The sequence below is a fragment of the Heterodontus francisci genome, chromosome 6 (assembly GCF_036365525.1).
Source record: "Heterodontus francisci isolate sHetFra1 chromosome 6, sHetFra1.hap1, whole genome shotgun sequence".
Lineage (NCBI taxonomy): Eukaryota > Metazoa > Chordata > Chondrichthyes > Heterodontiformes > Heterodontidae > Heterodontus > Heterodontus francisci.
The window spans coordinates 62,572,590-62,593,920 of NC_090376.1; the positions used below are offsets into that span (position 1 = coordinate 62,572,590).

The window sequence follows — 21,331 nt, forward strand, 5'->3', positions numbered from 1 at the left end:
TTCTGTTCGTGTTGATGCGCGGGCGGCCCTCACTTCCTCTATCCCTCACTTCCTCTATCCCTCTCAATATCCTCACGTTTATTGTGTATTCCCTTGCTTTGTTTGCCCTCCCAAAATGCATTACCTCACACTTCTCTGGATTGAATTTCATTTGCCACTTTTCCGCCCACTCAATCAAACCATTAATATCATTCTGGAGTCTACAGCTATCCTCTTCACTATCAACTACATGGCCAATTTTTGTGTCATCTGTAAATTACCCAATCATATCTCCCACATTTAAATCCAAATCATTAATATATACCACAAACAGCAAGGGACCCAACACTGAGCCCTGTGGAATGCCACAGGAAACTGCTTTCCATCCGCAAAATCAGCCGCTGACCACTACCCTTTGTTTCCGTTCATTGAACCAATTTTGGATCCAACTTGCCACATTCATTTGCAGTGGGCTTTACATTCATGGGCTTTTATTTTTCTGACCAGACTGCCATGTGGAATCTTGTCAAATGCCTTACTAAAATCCGTGTAAACCACATCCATTGCACTACCCTCATCAATCCTCTTTGTTACATGTGATAAGTGGCTAACATATTGGACAACACTGTCTTATAGGTCTCTAGATGAAGCCATACATGTCCCTAAAGTTAAAAGAAGCACACATGGTAACATAAAGGTAACTTGGCTAACGGGTCATGTTCAAAGGTAAATTGGACTCGAGCACAAATATTTTTACAAGCTTAAAAAAAGGACTCAGGAGGACAGGAATAGGTATTAATCTCAACTAAAGGCATAGAAAGTGATTAACAAAGATGCCAACAGAATACTGGACATGATGGGCTGGATTTTATGTTGGGCGGACGGGATCTGGCCACCGATGTGAAAGTTGGTGGCGAACCCGCTTCCGCCTAGCCCGGGGATCCGTCCCGCATTTTACAGGTCCCCAGGCTTTAATTGTTTCGAGGCAGGACTTCCACCCGCTTGAGGGAGGAAGACCTGCCTCATTGAGCTGCCGGCCAATCATTTTGTACTTCTAGTGTTATTTTGAGAAAAAAATTGCTATTATATTTAAATGGGATACAAAATACACCAAATGTTAAAAGAACAAAAAATTTCCATTTTGCTGAAATCCAAGAGCAAATTACGATCAAGAATAATGAGGAAAAAGTGTTGCGGAAAGAACCAATTATAGAAACATTAAGAAGTAGTTTTGAAGTCAGTTACAGTATTCATTTACTGTTCATTCAACTGGACGAACAACATATTAATCATAGTTCCTTTTGACTATTCCAAAATTAGAACTTCATAGATTGCTGGGGGGGTGGTGGAGGGCAGGGAATGGGGAACGAAGGGAACAGGAGGATGAGGTGGGGGAAACAGGACAGAATGTTTTCTTCATTACTTTATTTCTTCCGTAGATTTTCAATATTTTATACAGTCATCTAAAACTCACTTGTAGATTTTCTAAACGATTTTGCACCTTTTTGGCCTGAGCTTCCAACTTCTTATTCTGTTGCTTTACATCGTTCATCTGAAAAATATCACCAGTATCAATGGTAAAAGACATACTCTAATCCAATACCTTTGCATTGGAAGTTGATGTTACACTGTTTTCCAGTAGATAACGTTCCTTTTTTTTAAAAAAACAGATCATTATGTACAATACTGTACATAAATGGCAGGGGTTTGGGGGAAGTTGAAGAGAGAATTTCCACATCAACACACCCAGGAGCACACATTCGGAAAATGCAGACCTCAGCCCATGATTTTCTGCCCTTTAATGTTAATTGCGAAAAATCATGGGCTAGTAATGTGCTGCTTCCCAATGTGTTATCAGCAAATGTATCCAGCACCAAAGAAGGAAAATTCTATTTTAATGTCTGTGGCAGAGCAGAATGGTTTGTTTCTTTGATCTTTAGTTCAGACTGGTTCAGTGATTCAAATTAACAGACTGCTCCAAACTGATGTGTTCCATAATGGACCCAAAACCAATTTACAACAATTCATTGATTTGTAAGATAGATATGGATACGTAACTTGTTCATATCTCTCAGTAAGAAATCACAAATATTGGTTGCATTGTGGAATCTGGTCTCTTACTTTAATTAGAAATATGCATGAAGTACTGCTAAGTTTGTCCAGGAACAACTATATTCAATTACTAACCAGATGTATTCTGAATACAAAGAGACCACTGTTCCTTACAATCTGGAAGCTGTATTCTCATAAACTCAAGATTTGGAACAAACAGGAACATCCATTGGAATCTGTTGCTTGGATAAGATTCAGAATTTTCATCATTAAGCTCTACTTGAAACATGAAGATTTTCATATGAGGAAGAAGAAAAATTTGTCTGTCAGATGACAGACATTTGAATTAAATAGAATCTCGTTCTTAATAAAGGCAATTGTCTTATTTCAAACTTTTGCATTGTACTGAAAGTATGTATCAATTATTGTACTTCATTGTGCTATTTATATTCATACATAAAGCTAGTTGCTTTGATCTCTAAATCTCTAACAACAGAAAAGAATTGTTTTAGTAGCACATGACCAAGGTAAATTCAAATTACTTCAAGTAGAACTAATGTTAGCTCTCAAGAACCCAACTTTGCAAGGGCAGAGTGTATAAAAGGATACAGCTTCCATATTGTATGGGATAATGTTCTGTTTATGGAACAGCTGCTTTACCACTACCAAACAGAACAGTACTGAAGTTCCAAAGGGTAATATAGAAGCATAGTGATAAGTGGGATTGTAATGACAGCAGATCCTGCCACTTAGTGCAATTCATCACATCTAAATTTATTGGAATCAAATCACCCAACTTAATAATTAACTAATTTTAATGAGCTTCTAAGCAATATGGTTTTTAACAAAGTCCATTCTTTGACATGTAAGCAGAGTCTATAGATTACTCAAAATAATGGCTTTAACACAATGCCAATATTCAATGTTCATAAGTCAACTGTTGACTGCACAGCTACCTATTTTTCATAAAATCATAATTACTCATTTGCAATTGCTTTCTGAATCATAAAAATAATCCTATGACCTGCTCAACAATTCAATAAATTAGGCTGAAGAGGTTTGCAGAGATAAGGTGAGAAGAAGCTATCGATGAGAATGATTTTAAATTTGATAAGTGGGAACAGGGGAAGGTAAGCAAGAATGATGGATGAATCAAATTTATTGCAGGACAAGTTGCAGACAGTGCAGCTTTGGTCAATTTGGAATTTGTGGTGGATGAAGATTAGCAGTCTGGTAAGGAGGGCGCTGGAAGGTTGGAGTCTAGCACTGATGCAAGTGGATGAGTGTTCAACAACAGTGGAGAGCAAGGTAGGATTGTAGGTTGATGATGCAGCAAAAGTGAGAGTAAATGGTTTTGCTGATGGATTGTATATGGGTTTGAAAATCAGCTCTGTACACTTAATTTTTGTATAATTTGATCCAGTCTGAGCAACTAGCCAGGAAGGTACATAAATACAAACTTCCTTGATCAGCAAGTAATTTTGTTTTTGTTCCATTCCACAATATTTGTTCTTTTTACATGGTATCACAAAGATGTCAAATAGGGAAAAAAAGTAAATCAACTTCCATGTGATATTGCAACTTCAAAGAAGATATGGTTCCACACAGATGTGCATGCTTTTTCCCCTCATTTTATATATTTTTTTTAACAGTGCAACGCCCAAGGGAAGGGAGAAACAATTAAGATTAAAGGAAATTGAAAACACTTCATTCACATGTTGTTCTGACTTGTGAAGGATCTATCTAACTTGATTGTACCTGTAGTACACACTAAAGGTTTCCATGCTCAGGAAACAGTTACTATATTCAATGACCTGAGGCGAGTTACCCTCGACAACTGTATCAGTTGAGACACAACCAGGTTATGGTAATATTAGCTTTACAAAATAGTTCTTGCCTGTTTTTTCAAGGAGTCATTTAATTCCTTTAATGCGCCAAAGGAGGATTTAAGTCTCTTGTTTTCTTTTATCTTCTCCTTTAAGGCATTTGTGAGTTGACTGACTTCTGCAGCATGTTGCTGTGGAAAACAAAAAAGGGGGGAGATTTTCAATTTGCCACCCAGGTGTAAAATTGGCATTGTGGATCAGCCCCCATTGCAGATGTCATCTAATTTCCACCAATTTCAATGAAAATGAAAGTTGGGCAGTTTTGACAGACGACCAATTCACAATTCCAGTTTTACCCCTACTGGCAATGGGAACACCTGCCCCACTGAGTCTCATTATTCACTGTGTAACTTTCCAAATACAATCATATTCAACAATACTAGATGGCATGATGCTTATCTTTTCAATTTAGACACATATGAGCAATTCCAAATTGTCACTTTCCATAATTTGTGCTTTCCCAAAACTATTTCCTTAGTATTCTGTTAAGATTCAATTTATTGTTTTTGATATCTAAATCAGAGCACAACATGGCTGAGAAGAAAAAGGAATAAGAAAATAAATTCGACCCGAAAGTCTGCATTGCTACTCCACTGCCATAACCATGATGGAGCAGGGCTTGAACCCACTGGCCCCAGGACCCAATCTCCTCTAGATTTTCATAATTGGGGCATTTAATTAAAGCAGTGGGGGAAGGCCATTCCAATTGCAGTACATCTGGGCCACACACTGGCGGAGGAAGTAACCGGGGAGGAGTGTCAACAAATCGAACAGGGAAATAGTCAACAAAACCTGGTTCTTTTAGTGCAAGGCTGATATCACTTTGCTGTGAGGAAACCAACCTTTTTAAATGTAGCGTGTTCCAATTCCATCACTTGGCAGAACTGTATGCCGAGTTCATTTAGGTATAGTACGCAGGCAGCATCTGATGCAGAAATGGAGGGAATTCCAACAGACCACATCAGTTTTGCCTCTGCCTTTAACATTAGGTGCAAAGGGGGCTGAGGGTGGGGGTGGAATTGGATGCAGAAAGCACATGCTTGCCCCTCCCCCAAGAAAATTGGCGCATCCAAAAGGAAACATGACCTGAAATTAACAGGTCCCTGCCCAATTTTCAACCAGGATTCAATTCAGGATTTTTAACCTCCAGTTAGTATCATGTGAACGACTACAGCAGAAAGGAAAAATGTGATTGTAAGAACGAACTTGCACTTATATCATGCACTTTTCAGCCAGATTCTGCTTTATTGTACTTCTAGCCAAATTGGTTGCCCATATTCTTGGGGATTGGGGTGAAAGAGATGGGGAGAAGGAAATCAATGTATCAAACAGTTCAAAAGATGCAGTCCCAGACTGAAATAAAAAGACATACTATAGATGTTCCTCATGCTAATACGTGACACAATACATTGGAGCACCGCGTCCAGACTATATAACAGATGGAATTTGAGATGAGAAGTCACAGAAATGATGGGCTAAACAATAATCGTGAAGATGCCAGGGGGGTAATAATTTCTATTATCACTGCTGATCACCACAATGCAATTCTAGGACAATACATTCTCCATCATGCAAGTTAAAAAAACTGGCAAACTGTGTAGCGGTTGCAGTTTTAGAGCTGGCTTGCTAGGTTTTCTGCACCAATAATGAGATTTGTAGTTGGTTATAGGGAGCCAAAGGCCTATCTTGCTAAGTATCTTCTAAGAACGTTTCTTTTTGAACTAGCTTTTTAAAGTTGCCTATATTATACAATTTATGTCTCTAAATTGTCAGACTGGATGAGCAGAAATTTCCCCCAACTAAATACTGGAAAGAGCGAAGACATTGCCTTCAGTCCCCACCATAAACTCCACTCCCATGCACCAACACTGTCCCTCTCCCTGGCAACTGTTTGAGGCTCAACCAGCCCATTTGCAAACTTGGTGTCATATTTCAACCGGAAAAGTGTTACGAGATTACTTCTCTTTTTATTTGTAAAATATGTTTTCAGGACTTATAGTTGAGTTATGGACATTAATTCATCTGGAATCTTGAAGAGCCGCTGAACTTTGTGTGTTTTTTTTAAAGTCAAAAGAAGGTTCCTGGATTTGGCTTGTAAACAAGTTTTACTGGAAGGCACCTGTCTGGATAATCACCCAGCAGGGGTCATCTTTGACTTGGGGAGATGTTTACAAAGAAGTTACAGGTCAAGATTTATGCAGGTCAGCAGGCTTGACTTCTGGACAGTTTTTAGTTCCAGTTTGAACTGTTACAACAGACAGTTGGTTTTTGTCTGCCAAACGAAGACAACCCAGCTCTCTCTCTCTCTCGACAAGAAATCCTGCATACAGTGTGTCAGTTTCCTATTTCCAACTGTATTTGAAGAAACCCTGCATATTTGAAGAAACTCTGCATATCGAATGTGTGGGAACTGAAACCTTGTTGCCGCATTTCTGCTGTAAGACCTATCTGGCACATCTGGAGTGACATTTCTTAGAAACCCTAGCCAAACTGATCTCCAATATCGCCTAGAAGGAACTGTTCCAGGAAGATCCCAGTGACATATGCATTTGGGACGCCAAACCAAAACCAAGGACAAGCATTCTGCCCAAGTGTTTTTTTTTTCTTTTTTTAATTTATTTTATTTAGAGATACAGCACTGAAACAGGCCCTTCGGCCCACCGACCATCAACCACCCATTTATACTAATCCTACACTAATTCCATATTCCTACCACATCCCCACCTGTCCCTATATTTCCCTACCACTTACCTATACTCGGGGCAATTTATAATGGCCAATTTACCTATCAACCTGCAAGTCTTTGGCATGTGGGAGGAAACCGGAGCACCCGGAGGAAACCCACGCAGACACAGGGAGAACTTGCAAACTCCGCACAGGCAGTACCCAGAATTTAACCCGGGTCACTGGAGCTGTGAGGCTGCGGTGCTAACCACTACGCCACTGTGCCGCCTTTTGTTTCCTTTGTAACAGCACTATAAACACAAATCCCTTTTATTTTTCTCGGTTAACCGGTGTGCGTATGTGCATGTGTATGAGGGGCTAAGATAAATAAGGGGCTTTAATATTTCAATTTGTGTGTGTATGTTTTACTTCATTATTGTTTAAGACTTGTCTATAATAAATTGATAATTTTGTTGTTTATTAAAGAAACCTGGTTGGGGTGTTTTATTCTGGGAAGAGTAGAGTATACGGTTGACCGTATTGGTAAGTGGGAACATTTAAATATATGTTGTGGACCTGTGGAGAAGTGGGACTAGAATAAAGAGTGTACTTCTCCCGCCTCAATTGTAACAAGAGCTTCCGACCACACATATGTGCCCTCAATAAGAATGTCTACTTCCACCTCCATAACATTACCCAACTCCGCTCCAACTCAGCTCATCTGCAGTAAAACGCTCATCCAAGCCTTTGTTACCTTTGGGTTTGACTATTCCGACCAGCTGCTGGGCAAGCTTCCATATTCCACACTCCATACACTTAAGTTCATCCAAAACTCTGCTGCCCATATCCTAACTCACACTAAGTCCTGTTCACCCATCACCCCTTTGCTCACTGACCTATATAGTATCCCGGTCGGCAAATGCCTCAATTTTAAAATTCTCATCCTTGTTTTCAAATCCCTCCATGGCCATTCCCCTCCCTAGCTCTGTAACCTCCTTCAGCCCCACAATGCTCCAAGATCTCTGTGCTCCTCGAATTCAGGTCTCTTGTGCATTCCATTTTATTTGCTCCACCATTGGCAGCAGTGCTTGCAACTGTCTAGGCCCTAAATTCTGGAATTCCCTATCTAAACCTCTCTGCCCTTCTACCTCTCCCTCTTTTACGATGCTCCTTATAACCTACCTCTTTCACCAAGCTTCTTGTCATTTATCCCAATATCTCTGTATGATAGGTTAACTGGTACTGTTGGGGAGGGTTTAAACTAATTTGGCAAGGGAAGGGGAACCAGAAAGGAGTAGAAATGAGATCAGACAACAGACAGATATGAACAGCAGTAAAATGAGAAATATCTCAATAATTGCAGGGAACTGATTGAAAAAATAGCAAAAGCCATGAAGCAGGTATTAAATTGAATGTACGTCAATGTCTGCAGTGTAATTAATAAAGTTAGCGAGATGCAGGCACATATTGCTACATGGGAATATGATGTGGTTATATTAACAGCGATGTGGCTCAAACAACACCAGGAATAGGCTCTTAATATCCCTGGTTACCAAATATTCAGGAATGACAGTGAAGGAAAAAGAGGAAGGGGCACTGCAGTACTGATTCAGGATGATGTTACAGTTCTAAATTGAAAGTATATACTAGATGGTTCTAGGACTGAATCAATTCGGCTTGAATTGATGGACAGTGGGGGAACTATTACATTGTTGGGAGTTTTTTTTTATTAAAAAAAAATTAAAATTTTTATCATGGGATGTAGGCATTGCTGGCAAAGCCAGCATTTGTTGCCCATCCCTAATTGCCCTTGATAACTGAGTGGCCTGCCAGGCCATTTCAGAGGGCAGTTAAGAGTCAACCACATTGCTGTGGGTCTGGAGTCACATGTAGGCCAGACCAGGTAAGGAGGACAGATTTCCTTCCCTCAAGGACATTAGTGAACCAGATGGGTTTTTATGACAATCGATGATAGTTTCATGCCACCATTACTGAGACCAGCTTCAAATTCCAGATTTTTATTAGTTAATTGACTTTATTAATTAATTGAATTTAAATTCCAACAGCTGCCATGGTGGGATTTGAACCCGTGTCCCCAGGGCATTATATGGAGCTGCAAAAACTGAGGAGATAGACCAACAAATTTCAAAAATGTGTAACAAAAAGAGAGTGATAATATTAGGAGACTTTAACTAACTGGTACTATAGACCAGGAAAAACATAGTGCTAAGAGTAGGGAGAGAGAGGAATTTCTGATATGTTTACAGGAATCTCTCTCAATCAATATGTCTCCAGTCCAAGAAACAGTCTGGTTCTGGGAAATGAAATAGGGCAAGTGGAGTGCGTTACAGTCAGAGATCATCTAAATAACAATGGCCACAAAATAATTTGGTTTAAAGTAACTATGGAAAGAGACCAGAAAATATCCAAGGTAAAAATGCTAAACTGGGGAAGAGCTAATTTCCATGAATTAAGAAGGGACCTAAAAGAGGTGGACTGTTAAAGGCGGTTACATGGTAAAGCTCCCTTAGAATCATATACATTTGAATAAGATCACCTCTCAATCTTCTAAACTCCAATGAGTATAGCCCCAACCTTTCCTCATAACACAAACCTCTCATCACCTAGTGAACCTTCCCTGAACTGCTACCAATGCAAGTATGTCTCTTCTTAAATAAGGTGACCAAAACTAAGGTGACCCCCAACACCATGAGCTCTTATCTTGTGTCGTAACATTTTATGTGGCACCTTATCAAATGCCTTTTGGAAATCCAAATACACTACATCTACTAGTTCCCCTTTATCTACCCTGCTTGCTACATCCTCAAAGAACTCTAATAAATTTTCAAACACAATTTCTCTTCCACAAAACCACGTTGATTCTGCCTGATTGTATTGTTATTTTCTAGAAGTCCTGATACTATCTGTTTGATAATGGATTCTAGCATTTTCCCAACAACAAACGTTAGGCCAACTGACCTATAGTTTCCTGTTTTCTGTCTCCCTGTTTTCTTGGACAGAGGTGTCACATTTGCATTTTTGCAAAATATGGGGAATTTTGGAAGATTACAACCAATGCATCCACTATCTCTGCAGCCACCTCCTTTAAGACCCTCGGATGCAGGCCATCATGTCCAGGGAACTTGTCAGCCTTTAGTCCCATTAAGTATTCCCATTACTTTTTCTCTAATGATAGTGAATGTTTTAAGTTCCTCCCTCCCTTTTGCCTCCAGATTTTCTGCCATTCTTGGGATGCTTTTTGTGTCTTCTACTGCGAAGACACAGATACGAAAAAATTTTTCAAAGCCTCTGTCATTTCCTCGTATCCTATTATCAATTTCCCAGTCTCACCCTCTAAGGGACCGATGCTCACTTGAGCTACTCTTTGCCTTTTTATATATTTGTAGAAGCTTTTACTGTCTGTTTTTATATTTCTTGTTAGTGTTATCTCGTACTCCAATTTCTCCTTTTTTTTTCAGTCATCCTTTGCTGGTTTCTAAAATTTTCTCAATCTTCTCACCTATCACTAATCTTCGCAGCATTGTACACTTTTTCTTTCAATTTGATACCACATTTAACTTCCTTAGTTAGCCATGGATGGTGCAACCTTCTAGTAGAGTCTTTCTTCCTCAATGGAATATATCTTTGTTGAGAGTTATGAAATATCTCCTCAATCCACATTGATACAGGGGTAGTGCTGGAACACTGGAGGTTGCTAATATTATGACTATCCAAGAAAGGAGAGAAGGATAAACCAGGAAACTACAGGTCAGTCAACCTAACATCAGTGGTGGGCAAGTTATTGGAAACCATTATCAGGGACAAAATAAACTTTCATTTGGAAAGCCATGGGTTAATCAAGGAGATCCAACATGGATTTGTTAAAGGCAAATCATGTCTGACTAACTTAATTGAATTCTTTGCAGTAACAGGGAAGAGTGACCAAGGTCATGCAGTAGATATTGTACATATGAACTTTCAGAAGGCACTCAACAAAGTGCCACACAGGAGGCTTATTAAGAAGATGGAAGCAGATGGAATTAAGGGAAAGTGGCAGCATGGATACAAAATTGGTTCAGTGACAAGAAGCAAAAGGTGGTGGTGGGTGGATGCTTTCCAGACTGGGTGGTGGTTTGCAGTGGTATTCCCCAACAGTCCATTACTCTTCGCAATTTTTATAAATGGGCTGCAGTCAGGAATAGGGAGCAACATTATAAAGCTTACAGGTAATATGAAACTTCGCAAAGTAGTAGATGGTAATGAGGATAGTTATAGGCTTCAGGATGACATAGATAGGATGGTAAAATGGGCAGAAGCATGGCAGATGGAATTCAATGTAGCGAAGTGTGAAGGGACGCATTTTGGAAGGTCTAATATGGAAAGACAGTATACTCTAAATGGCCACCTTCTGTTGCTGTAAGCTTCTATTATTCAATGATGTGGCTCAGTATCAAATAGAAACAGTTCTGGGAATCTATTTCATTGCAGAGCATCTACCAGAGAATGCTAAATCACAGAATTTACCTGTGCAGTTGCTTAAAACTTCAAATCATGACTTTGATTTTTTTTTTTTTTTAATTTGTTCATGGGATGAGAGTGTCGTTAGCGAGGCCGGCATTTGTTAACCATCCCTAATTGCCCTTGAGAACACAAGAACATGGGAACATTGGAGCAGGAGTAGGCCATTCAGCCCATCGAGTCTACTCTGCCATTCAATACGTTCATGGCTGATCATCCACTTCAAAGCCTTTTTTTCCCCACACTATCCTCAAATCCCTTTATGTCATTTGTATTTAGAAATCTGCTGATCTTTGCTTTAAACATACTCAATCACTGAGCTTCCCCAGCCCTGAGGTAGAGAATTCCAAAGATTCACAATCCTCTGAGTAAAGAAATTTCTCCTCATCTCTGTCCTAAGTGGCTTCCCCCTTGTTTTGAAATTGTGTCCCCTGGTTCTAGACTCCCCAACCAGGGGAAACATCTTACCTGCATATACCCTGTCTATCCCTTTAAGTATTTTGTAGGTTTCAATGAGATTACCTCTCATTCTTCGAAACTCGAGAGAATACAGGCCCAGTTTCCCCAATCACTCTTCATAGGACAGTTCCACCATCCTGGGAACAAGTCTGATGGTGAGCCACCTTCTTAAACCGCTGCAGTCCATGTACTGTTGGTACATCCACAGTGCTGTTAGGAAGGGAGCTCCAGGTTTTTGGCACAGTAACAGTGAAGGAACTGCGATATATTTCTAGGTCAGGACGGCTTGAAGGGGAACTTGCAGTGGGTGGTGCTCCCATGCGTCTGCTGCCCTTGTCCTTCTATGTGGTAGAGCTTGTGGGCAATTTTCCATATTGTCAGCTGGATGGGTAGATGTCAGTGTGTTAGCTGTACTGGAACAGCTTGGCTCGAGGCGTGGCTAGTTCTGGAGCACAAGTCTTCAGTACTACAGCCGGGATGTCGTCAGGGCCTTTGCTGTATCCAGTGCCTTTAGCTGTTCCTTGATATCACATGGAGTGAATCGAATTGGCTGAAGACTGGCATCTGTGATGCTGGGGACCTCAGGAGGAGGCCGAAATGGATCATCAACTTGACACTTCTGCCTGAAGTTGGTTGCAAATGTTTCAGCCTTGTCTTTTGCACTGATATGCTGGGCTCCCCCATCATTAAGAATGATGATGTTTTGGAGCCCCCTCCTCCTGTTAGTTGTTTAATTGTCCACCACCATTCACAACTCTATGTGGTAGGACTGCAGAGCTTTGACTTGATTCATTGGTTGTGGGATGGCTTTGCTCTGTCCATTACATGCCACTTCCACCGTTTAGCATGCAAGTGAACCTGCGTTATAGCTTCATCAGTTTGGCACCTCATTTTTAGGTATGCCTGGTGCTGCTCCTGGCATGCTCTCCTGCAATCCTCATTGAACCAGGGTTGATCCTCTGGCTTGATAGTAGTGGTAGAGTGAGGGATATGTGGGGACAAGATTAGATTGTGGTTGAATACAATTCTGCTGCTGCTGATGCTGATGGCCCACAGTGCCCAGTTTTGAGCTGCCAGATCTGTTCTGAATCTATCCCATTTAGCATAGTGGTACTATTTAAGAGGAAGAATAGAAATATACAGCACAGAAGGAGGCCATTCGGCCCATTGTGTCCATGTTGGCCAAAAATAGCTATCGAGCCTGAATCCATTTTCCAGCTCTTAGTCTGTAGCCTTGTAGGTTATGGCTCTTCAGGTGCATATCCAAGTACTTTTTAAATGCGATAAGGGTTTCAGTCTCTACCACCCTTTCAAGCAGTGAGTTCCAGATCCCCACCAACCTCGGGGTGAAAAAAATTCTCCAATCCAATTACCCCAACAAGGGTAATCTCGACTACTGGCAGCATCCATCAACTCGCCTGCAGCTCTTGGTGCCACACAACACGATGAAGGGCATCCTCAGTGTGAAGTCAGGACTTTGGCTCCACGAGGACTGTGCGGTGGTCACACCTACCAATTCCTCATGGACAGATGCATCTGCGACAGGTAGATTGGTCAGGGCAAGGTTAAGTTTTTTTTTCCCTTATTGGTTCTCTCACCACCTGCCACAGATCCAGTCTGGCAGATATGCTCTTCAGGGCTCAGCCAGCTCAGTCAGTAGTAGTGCTATCGAGCCACACTTGGTGATGGACATTGAAGTCCTCCACCCAGAGTACATTTTGTGTCCTTGTACCCCCAGTGCTTCTTTCAAGTGGTGTTCAACATACACTGATTCATCAGCTAAAGGAGGGTGGTAGGTTTTCTTGCCCACGTTTGACCTGATTCCATAAGACTTCATGGGATCCGGAGTCAATATTGAGGACTCCTAGGACCACTCCCGTCCGACTATATACCACTGTGCTGCCACCTCTGCTGGTGGGGCAGAACATACCCAGGGATAGTGATGGAGGAAACAAAAACAAGAAATGCTGGAATCACTCAGCAGGTCTGGCAGCATCTGTGGAAAGAGAAGCAGAGTTAACGTTTCGGGTCAGCGACCCTGAGGAGTCTGGGACATTGGCTAAGGTATGATTCAGGGAGTATGACTATGTCAGGCTTGCTTGAGTAGTCTGTGGGACAGCTCTCCCAATTTTGGCACAATTCCCCAGACATTAGTGAGGAGGACTTTGCAGGGTCGACTGGGCAAGGTGCGTTTTGTCATTTCTGGGTCGATGTCGGGTGGTCCGTCCGGTTTTATTGTTCTTTGACTTTTCTGTAGCGGTTTGATACAACTGAGTGGCTTGCTAGGCCATTTCAGATGGCAGCTAAGAGTCAACCACATTGCACATGGAGGCCAGACCGGATGAGGTCAGCAGATCTCCTTCCCAAAAGGATATTAGTGAACCAAATGGGCTTTTATGACAATCAGTAGTTTAATGGTCACCATTACACCTTTTATTTCAAATTTATTAATTAATTGAATTTTAAATCCACCAGTTGCCGTGGAGAGATTTGAACTCGTGCCACTGGAGCACCAGTCGAGGCTTCTGGATTACTAATGCAGCAACATTACCGCTACACTATCACTCCCTTGCTTCCCTGTAGCAGTGCATTCTTTATCTGTACAAACAGGTTCAAACCACTCCAACAAGGGTAATCTAGGCTACTGGCAGCATCCATCAACTCGCCTGCAGCTGGTGGATGGAAAAAAAAAACTTCAAGATCATTCTTTCTGCCAGTGAGGGCAGCAGAGCTGCCTAATTTAACTTGCTGTACTTCCAAGTAAAAATCACAGTTTTGACATCAGCAGCATTTCTGAGCTAAATGTAGTATGAAATGTTTCCTCATCTCTAATTGCGCTGGTTTTCCACCGTTATAAAGCTAATTTCTACCAGGTTTGGATGCAGTTTTTTTAAACCAGGGATACGGAGGTCAACAATGCACTCGTAATGCCTCAGCATTGACCAGGATTGATACTGGGACCCTTCAAATCTGTTTGTCTCAGTGGCAGACCACATAATTCAGGAAAACACAATATATAATGGGGGAAGATTCACAAATATGATTTGTCATCGTTCCGGTGTACTGCTTTAAAAAGGTGGTTTACAAATGACATTAATAGATATGTGAGAATCCAAGTGGTTTAAATAAGACATGAGTTGTGTAAATACAAGCATTCTGTATTTTTATTACAATTTCTTTTACATTACAAGACAATTTATCAATATAAAATGGAGAGGGGCTGAAAACAAAGTGTCACCGAGTTCTGATTTTAGCAGTTTTAAAATTAGAGAATTAGAGGATATGTCATCACAGAATCACAGCCTTGGCATTTTGAAAACTGCACCCAGGTGTCTCTTTATGAGGACAGAGGGCAGTGTTTTGTGTGGCCAATTGAAGCGGGAATGGTGACATGGGGGATGGAGAATCGTGTCATCCGGAAATCTGGCGCACTGACCTCGGTTCCAGATTTAGTCAGTGGCGGGAAAGCATTAAGACAGCATCAACACTCTGGTAAAGGCCTGCTCGGGTCTGCAAATGAAACCCGACCCGAGCCCAACAGAACCACATCCGACCCAAGCCTGACCCGGTCCTTTCCTTTTTTCCCACGCCCGATCAGACCCGACCACCGGAATATAATCAATTTTATTGAAGAGGTTGTGCTCTACCATGGATGAAATCGCTCACTGCAGACTAGTGCGGAGTGTTTCCCGCCTTGACATCCTGGCTGCCACTGCGTCCAACCCGGCCCTACCCAAGCCCAGCCTGAATGCCGGACCCGGGAGAGCGACCTGACCCGAACCCGACACGTTATCGGGCATGACGAGAACTTTAAATTGCTGAGCAGTTAATATTAATGCATTTGCATCTAATCCATCATGATTCAATGGGGAGCTTGGGATTAAGGGGACGGCGGGCGGCATTCACGTGCCTTTGTGTTCACGGCCGTTAAAATTTGGCAGCACTGAGGCGAGGCTTCAGTGCTGCAACAGGGAGGGAGCCATGACTAGCACTGCATAGGGGAACAGGTGGATGTGGAGGCCATTTTTGGACTTGTAATGCTGTGCACTCTGCAGGGGGCGTAGTCGAGGTCTTGGGAGCTTTGCAAAGGGAGGGGGAAAATCAGGGTCTCTGGGGTTCTGCAAGGGGTTATTGGGGTCTCGGGGGCTCTGCTAGGTGATGGGACTTCGGTTTGGGGGGGCTGTAAATAGTGAACAAACTGTTGGGTGAGATGTGTGGTTGCCAACACAGCAAGGGTGGGCACTGAAGGCCATCAGGGATTCTGCCAGGAAAAGTAGCAAACCCTCAGTTGCCAGGGCAGGGTCGTCTGCATCAACAGCGCTCTGTAGAATTACTGGTTACCTTGCATGGGTCTCATACACCCTGTCTTTTTGGACCCCTGTGGCATGATGCACGCCTCTGACGGAGGGAGGTCGAAGAGGCAGCTGCACGAGCCCGTGAAGCTCCACAACGAGAGAAGCAGCAGTCGACCATGCTAAGAAGAGCCCACCTGTGCCAGAGAGCGTACCGGACTCAAATCAGCTACCTCCAAATGTCCGAGTGGCATTGTCAGCAAAGACTGCGCCTCTCCAGGGAGGCTGACGTCAATTTATGTGCCCTGTTGCAGGAAGAGTTGCGACCCATGGGATTTAGGGGTCACCCTATGCCAGCGGCTCTAAAGATCACAGTGGCACTAAACTTTTACACGTCTGGATCATTCCAAGGATCCACTGGGGACGTGTGTGGGGTCTTACAGGCAGCAGCCCACCACTGCATTAAGGAGGTCACCAATGCCCTGTTCAAGTGGGCTGGTGACTATGTGCGCTACTGGACCAATCATGTCAGGCCAAGAAGGCCATTGGATTCGGGGCCATTGCTGGATTTCCTTGGGTGCAAGGTGTGGTAGATTGCACACATGTGGCTATCAAGGCTCCCACAGAGCTGCCAGCTACCTTTAACAACAGGAAGAGCTTTCATTCCATTAACGTTCAACTCGTCTGTGACCACCGAAAACGTTTCTGCAGGTGTGTGCCCACTTCCTGGGAGGCAGCCACAATGCTTACACACTTCAATAGTCCCAGGTTCCCCGCTTGCCTTCAGGGATGGATTTTCAGGGACAAGGGTTACCCATTGAAGACTTGGCTACTCATACCTGTGAGGGACCCTCACAATGCAGCGAAGGACAGATACAACAATTTCCACGTCTCCACCCATGTGACCATCGAGCAGGACTGCTGAAGATGAGATTCCACTGCTTAGATCAATCCGGTGGAGTCCTGCAGTATGTCCCTGCGAGGACCTCGCGTATCATGGTGGCCTGCTGCGTTCTCCACAATCGACCACTGTGGGGAGGGTGGAGGGAGGGTGCGGGGAGGCCTTGCAGGATGATGAGATGCCTGAGCGACACTCCTCCACCAATGAAGACGACACAGAGGAGGGAGAGGAGCAAGCAGCACTGGATGTTGAAACCCTTGCACCGGAGACCAGGTGGATTGAACAAAGTGCCAAGGAAGCAAGAGACAATCTCATAAATTCAGCCACCCTGATGTCCACTCACAGAGAAACCAATAAAGACTCACCTCAATGCATGCAGTCTGTCGCCTCCTTTCCATCTGCGTTCCTGGCCTAGCACCCAGCAGAAACACGTGCTGGTGCCCATGCGAGATCATATTCAGATTCAGAGTGCTGAAAACAGCGGAGGCCCTAGAGGAGTATAGAAATTGTAGGCGGGTACTTAAAAAAGTAATTAGGAGAGCAAAGAGGGGACATGAAAAAACACTGGCGGGCTAGATAAAGGAAAATCCTAAGGCGTTTTATAAGTATATTAAGGGCAAAAGGATAACCAGGGAAAGAGTACAGCCCATTACGGACCAAAGTGGCAATCTGCGTGTGGAGCCGGAGGACATAGGTGAGGTTTTAAATGATTACTTTTCATCTGTGTGATCGATGGAAAAGGACTATGTAGGTGTAGAAATCAGGGAGGAGGATTGAGATATACTGGAACATATTAGCATTGAAAGGAAGTATTAGCTGTTTTAGCGGGTTTAAAAGTGGATAAATCCACAGGCCCAGATGAGATGTATCCCAGGCTGTTATGTGAGGCAAGGGAGGACATAGCATGGGCTCTGACATAAATTTTCAAATCCTCTCTGGCCACAGGAGAGGTACTAGAGGACTGGAGGACAGCAAATGTGGCACCATTATTCAAAAAGGGTAGCAGGGATAAACGAGGTAATTACAGGCCGGTGAGTCTAACATCAGTGGTAGGGAAACTATTGGAAAGAATTCTGAGGGACAGGAATAATCTCCACTTGGAGAGGCAGGGATTGATCAGGGATAGTCAGCATTGCTTTGTCAAGGGGAGATCATGTCTAACTAACTTGATTGAATTTTTCGAGACGGTGACTAAATGTGTAGATGAGGGTAATGCAGTTGATGTAGTCTACATGGATTTCAGTAAGGCTTTTGATAAGGTCCCACATGGGAGATTGTTAAGAAGGTAAGAGCCCATGGGATCCAGGAAAATTTGGTAAATTGGATCCAAAATTAGCTTAGTGGCAGGAGGCAGAGGGTGATGGTCAAGGGTTGTTTTTGCGAATGGAAGCCTGTGACCAGTGTAGTACCGCAGGGATTGGTGCTGGGACCCTTGCTGTTTGTAGTCACATTAATGATTTAGACGTGAATACAGGAGGTATGATAAGTAAGTTCGCAGATGACAGAAAAATTGGTGGTATTGTAAATAGTGAGGAGAAAAGCCTTAGATTACAGGATGATATAGATGGGCTGGTAAGATGGGTGGAGCAGTGGCAAATGGAACTTAATCCTGAGAATTTAGAACATTACAGCGCAGTACAGGCCCTTCGGCCCTCGATGTTGCGCCGACCTGTGAAACCATCTGACCTACACTATTCCATTTTCATCCATGTGTCTATCCAATGTCCACTTAAATGCCCTTAAAGTTGGCGAATCTACTACTGCTGCAGGCAGGGCGTTCCACGCCCTTACTACTCTCTGAGTAAAGAAACTACCTCTCACATCTGTCCGATATCTATCACCCCTCAACTTGAAGCTTGAAGTGTGAGGTGTTGCATTTTGGGAGGACTAACAAGGCAAGGGAATATACAATGGATGGTAGGACCATAGGAAGTACAGAGGGACCTTGGTGTACTTGTCCATAAATCACAGAAGGCAGCAGCACAGGTAGATAAGGTGGTTAGGAAGGCATATGGGATACTTGCCTTTATTAGCCAGGGCACAGAGCATAAGAGCAGGCAGGTTATGATGGAGCTGTATAAAACGTTAGTTAGGCCACAGCTGGAGTACTGTGTGCAGTTCTGGTCACCATATTATAGGAAGGATGTGATTGCAGTGGAGAGGGTGCAGAGGAGATTCACCAGGATGTTGCCTGGGCTAGAGCATTTCAGCTATGAAGAGAGACTGAAAAGGCTAGGGTTGTTTTCCTTAGAGCAGAGACGGCTGAGAGGATATATGATTGAAGTACACAAAATTATGAGGGTAGGGCAGATAGGAAGAAACTTTTTCCCTTAGAGGAGGGTTCAATAACCAAGGGGCATAGATTTAAGGTAAGGGGCAGGAGGTTCAGAGGGGATTTGAGGAAAAAATGTTTCACCCAGAGGGTGGTTGGAATCTGGAACACACTGCATGATGAGGTGGTAGAGGTAGGAACCCACACAGTATTTAAGAAGTATTTAGATGAGCGCTTGAAAAGCCATAGTATACAAGGCTATGGGCCAAGTGCTGGAAAATGGGATTAGAATGGTTAGGTGTTTGATGGCCGGCATGGACACGATGGGCCGAAGGGCCTGTTTCTGCGCTGTGTAACTCTATGACTTAAATGAGGGCTGTGCTTAATTGGCATTCCACTAGGGGGAAGGGGGAGGTCAGCAGCTCACAATTAAGGCATGATCCAATAATCACTCTTGCAGAATGAACGTTAATGACTTGAACAAATTAACTTTATATGAAGCAACACATGTCAGTTATCAAACACCCGTGAACCCCCAAGAGTGTCTAGGTGCTTTATACGTTTGCGAGTGCTTCCATGAGGTGTGAACCTGGTGCTAGCAGCTGGAATGGAGGCAGGCTGCTGATCAGGCAGCCCCTTGGCCTTGGGATGACTTCGGCAGCTGTCCTCTGATGGCCCGAGGCCTGGAAGGCCCTGGCTGCCTAAGGGTTTCCTGCACTGGTGCAGGACTCTCCTCAGACGTCATGGCTGCTGGAGCTGGGCTCACTGGCGGAGGGGCTCAGGAGCCGCTTCCATACTCAGAGCACCCTGAGGCGAGCCCCCAGATGTGGAGGTCAGTCTCTCCTCCTCCCTTTCAAGGTTCACTTGTCTCTCCCTGCTCACCAGAGAAGGACGAGTAGCTGGAGAAGATCCCAGGCGCCTTGTCCTTCTCTCTCCTTGCCACTGCTGCTTCAAGCTCATGGCCAAGGTGATGGATGTCTGTGCGCATCTGTGGGATCTTGAGGGTTGCCAAACTCTCAATGAAGCCATGTGGTCACATGCCTGAGACATGGCAGCACTCATGGCATGGATGGACTCCTCCATCGTCTGCTCACGGCTACGTTCGGCCTCTGGCATCTCTGCCAGATGTTGTTTACATCTCTGCAACTCCAGAATTCCCTGTACTGTTGACACCAGAGACTCGTCATCAGCCTGGGGCTCAGCATGGGCCTGGTCACCCACAGTCCTTCGACCATCAGTGACCTCGGCTGTCTCAGCCTCAGCTAGATGCTCGGGCGCGTGTGCGGTGCTCTAAGCAGCTTGTGACCCTGATTCTACAGCTGAGTGGAAACCCAAAAAGATAAATTTATCTACACTGGTGGACGGTGCATCCTCTGAGTGCTCCTCCTCCTCAGAGGTGGATGGCTATCCCCCTTCCAGTTGGGTCTCCTGCAGATGCCGACCTGCAAGAGAGAACAAAATCATGTGTGGGTTAGGCTGTGCAGATCTTGGTATACCAACCATATGTGATATGGGTCTCCAGAAGAGATCTGTATGTTGATGGAAGCCAATCCTCACACTCTTGCGCGGAAGCTCCAGTCTCTCCATCAGATATGACTTGACTACCCTGTGGTACCTGCCAATTCTAACACCTCTTCCTCGGCTGTGCTGAGGGGCCGATGATCTGGTATGCCTCTGCCTGTTCAGGCTATCTCCCTCCTGTTTTAGGCCCTCTTGTCATGCATGAGGATAGATGGAGATAGTCAAACTTCACAGAGAGATCAACATCAGTTCGGTTAGTGTCAGCCCCTTGTCCGCTACTGGGCTTTCACATATAGCTCACGCTGCTGTCCGCTCTCGGGAATAAAGGAGGGGTAAGGTGTGAAAGAAAGTGGTCTGTGGCCGAGTTGCAGCCACGCATTGGTCAGGATGAAGTGATGCCTAACCTCCTCTGCCATCGCTGTTGTAGTGCCACCCTCTGCATGTCCCACTTCCTCCTGCGTAGCCACTTGCTATCACGAAAGGTACGGAACACTCACCCTGACAGACTGTAGGAGGTCGTTAACCCTCTTGCAGCACTGTACCCAGTTCTGGGGTTGGGGGGGGGGGGTGGGTGGTGAGGGTGACACCACAGCTACTGACCTCCTCAGCTATCTCCATCCAGGCTTGCTTGGTTGGTCAGGCGAGAGGACCTCTTCTTGCCATCACTGGGGAACAGAACCTCCTGCCTTTCATTTGCAGCCTGGAGCAGAATTTGGAAGGAGGCATCACTAAACGTGGGGCCACCCTGTGAATTGGCTCGCCCATCCTGCGAGGTCCACCTTTGGGG

General features: G+C 43.9%; 1 protein-coding gene across 6 annotated transcripts in view; it reads right to left on the bottom strand.

The window, feature by feature from the left end:
• Positions 1-21,331, bottom strand: part of LOC137371343 (coiled-coil domain-containing protein 138-like) — a 144,062-nt gene that overhangs the window by 62,671 nt on the left and 60,060 nt on the right. For 5 of the 6 annotated variants that reach the window (XM_068033787.1, XM_068033790.1, XM_068033788.1 and 2 more), the window contains exons 7-8: positions 3,929-4,048; positions 1,454-1,531 (exon numbers count right to left, since the gene is read on the bottom strand). In XM_068033787.1, coding sequence (XP_067889888.1) covers positions 1,454-1,531; positions 3,929-4,048 — 198 coding nt within the window. The remainder of the gene's footprint in view (positions 1-1,453; positions 1,532-3,928; positions 4,049-21,331) is intronic. The other variant, XM_068033789.1, reaches the window with a different exon arrangement.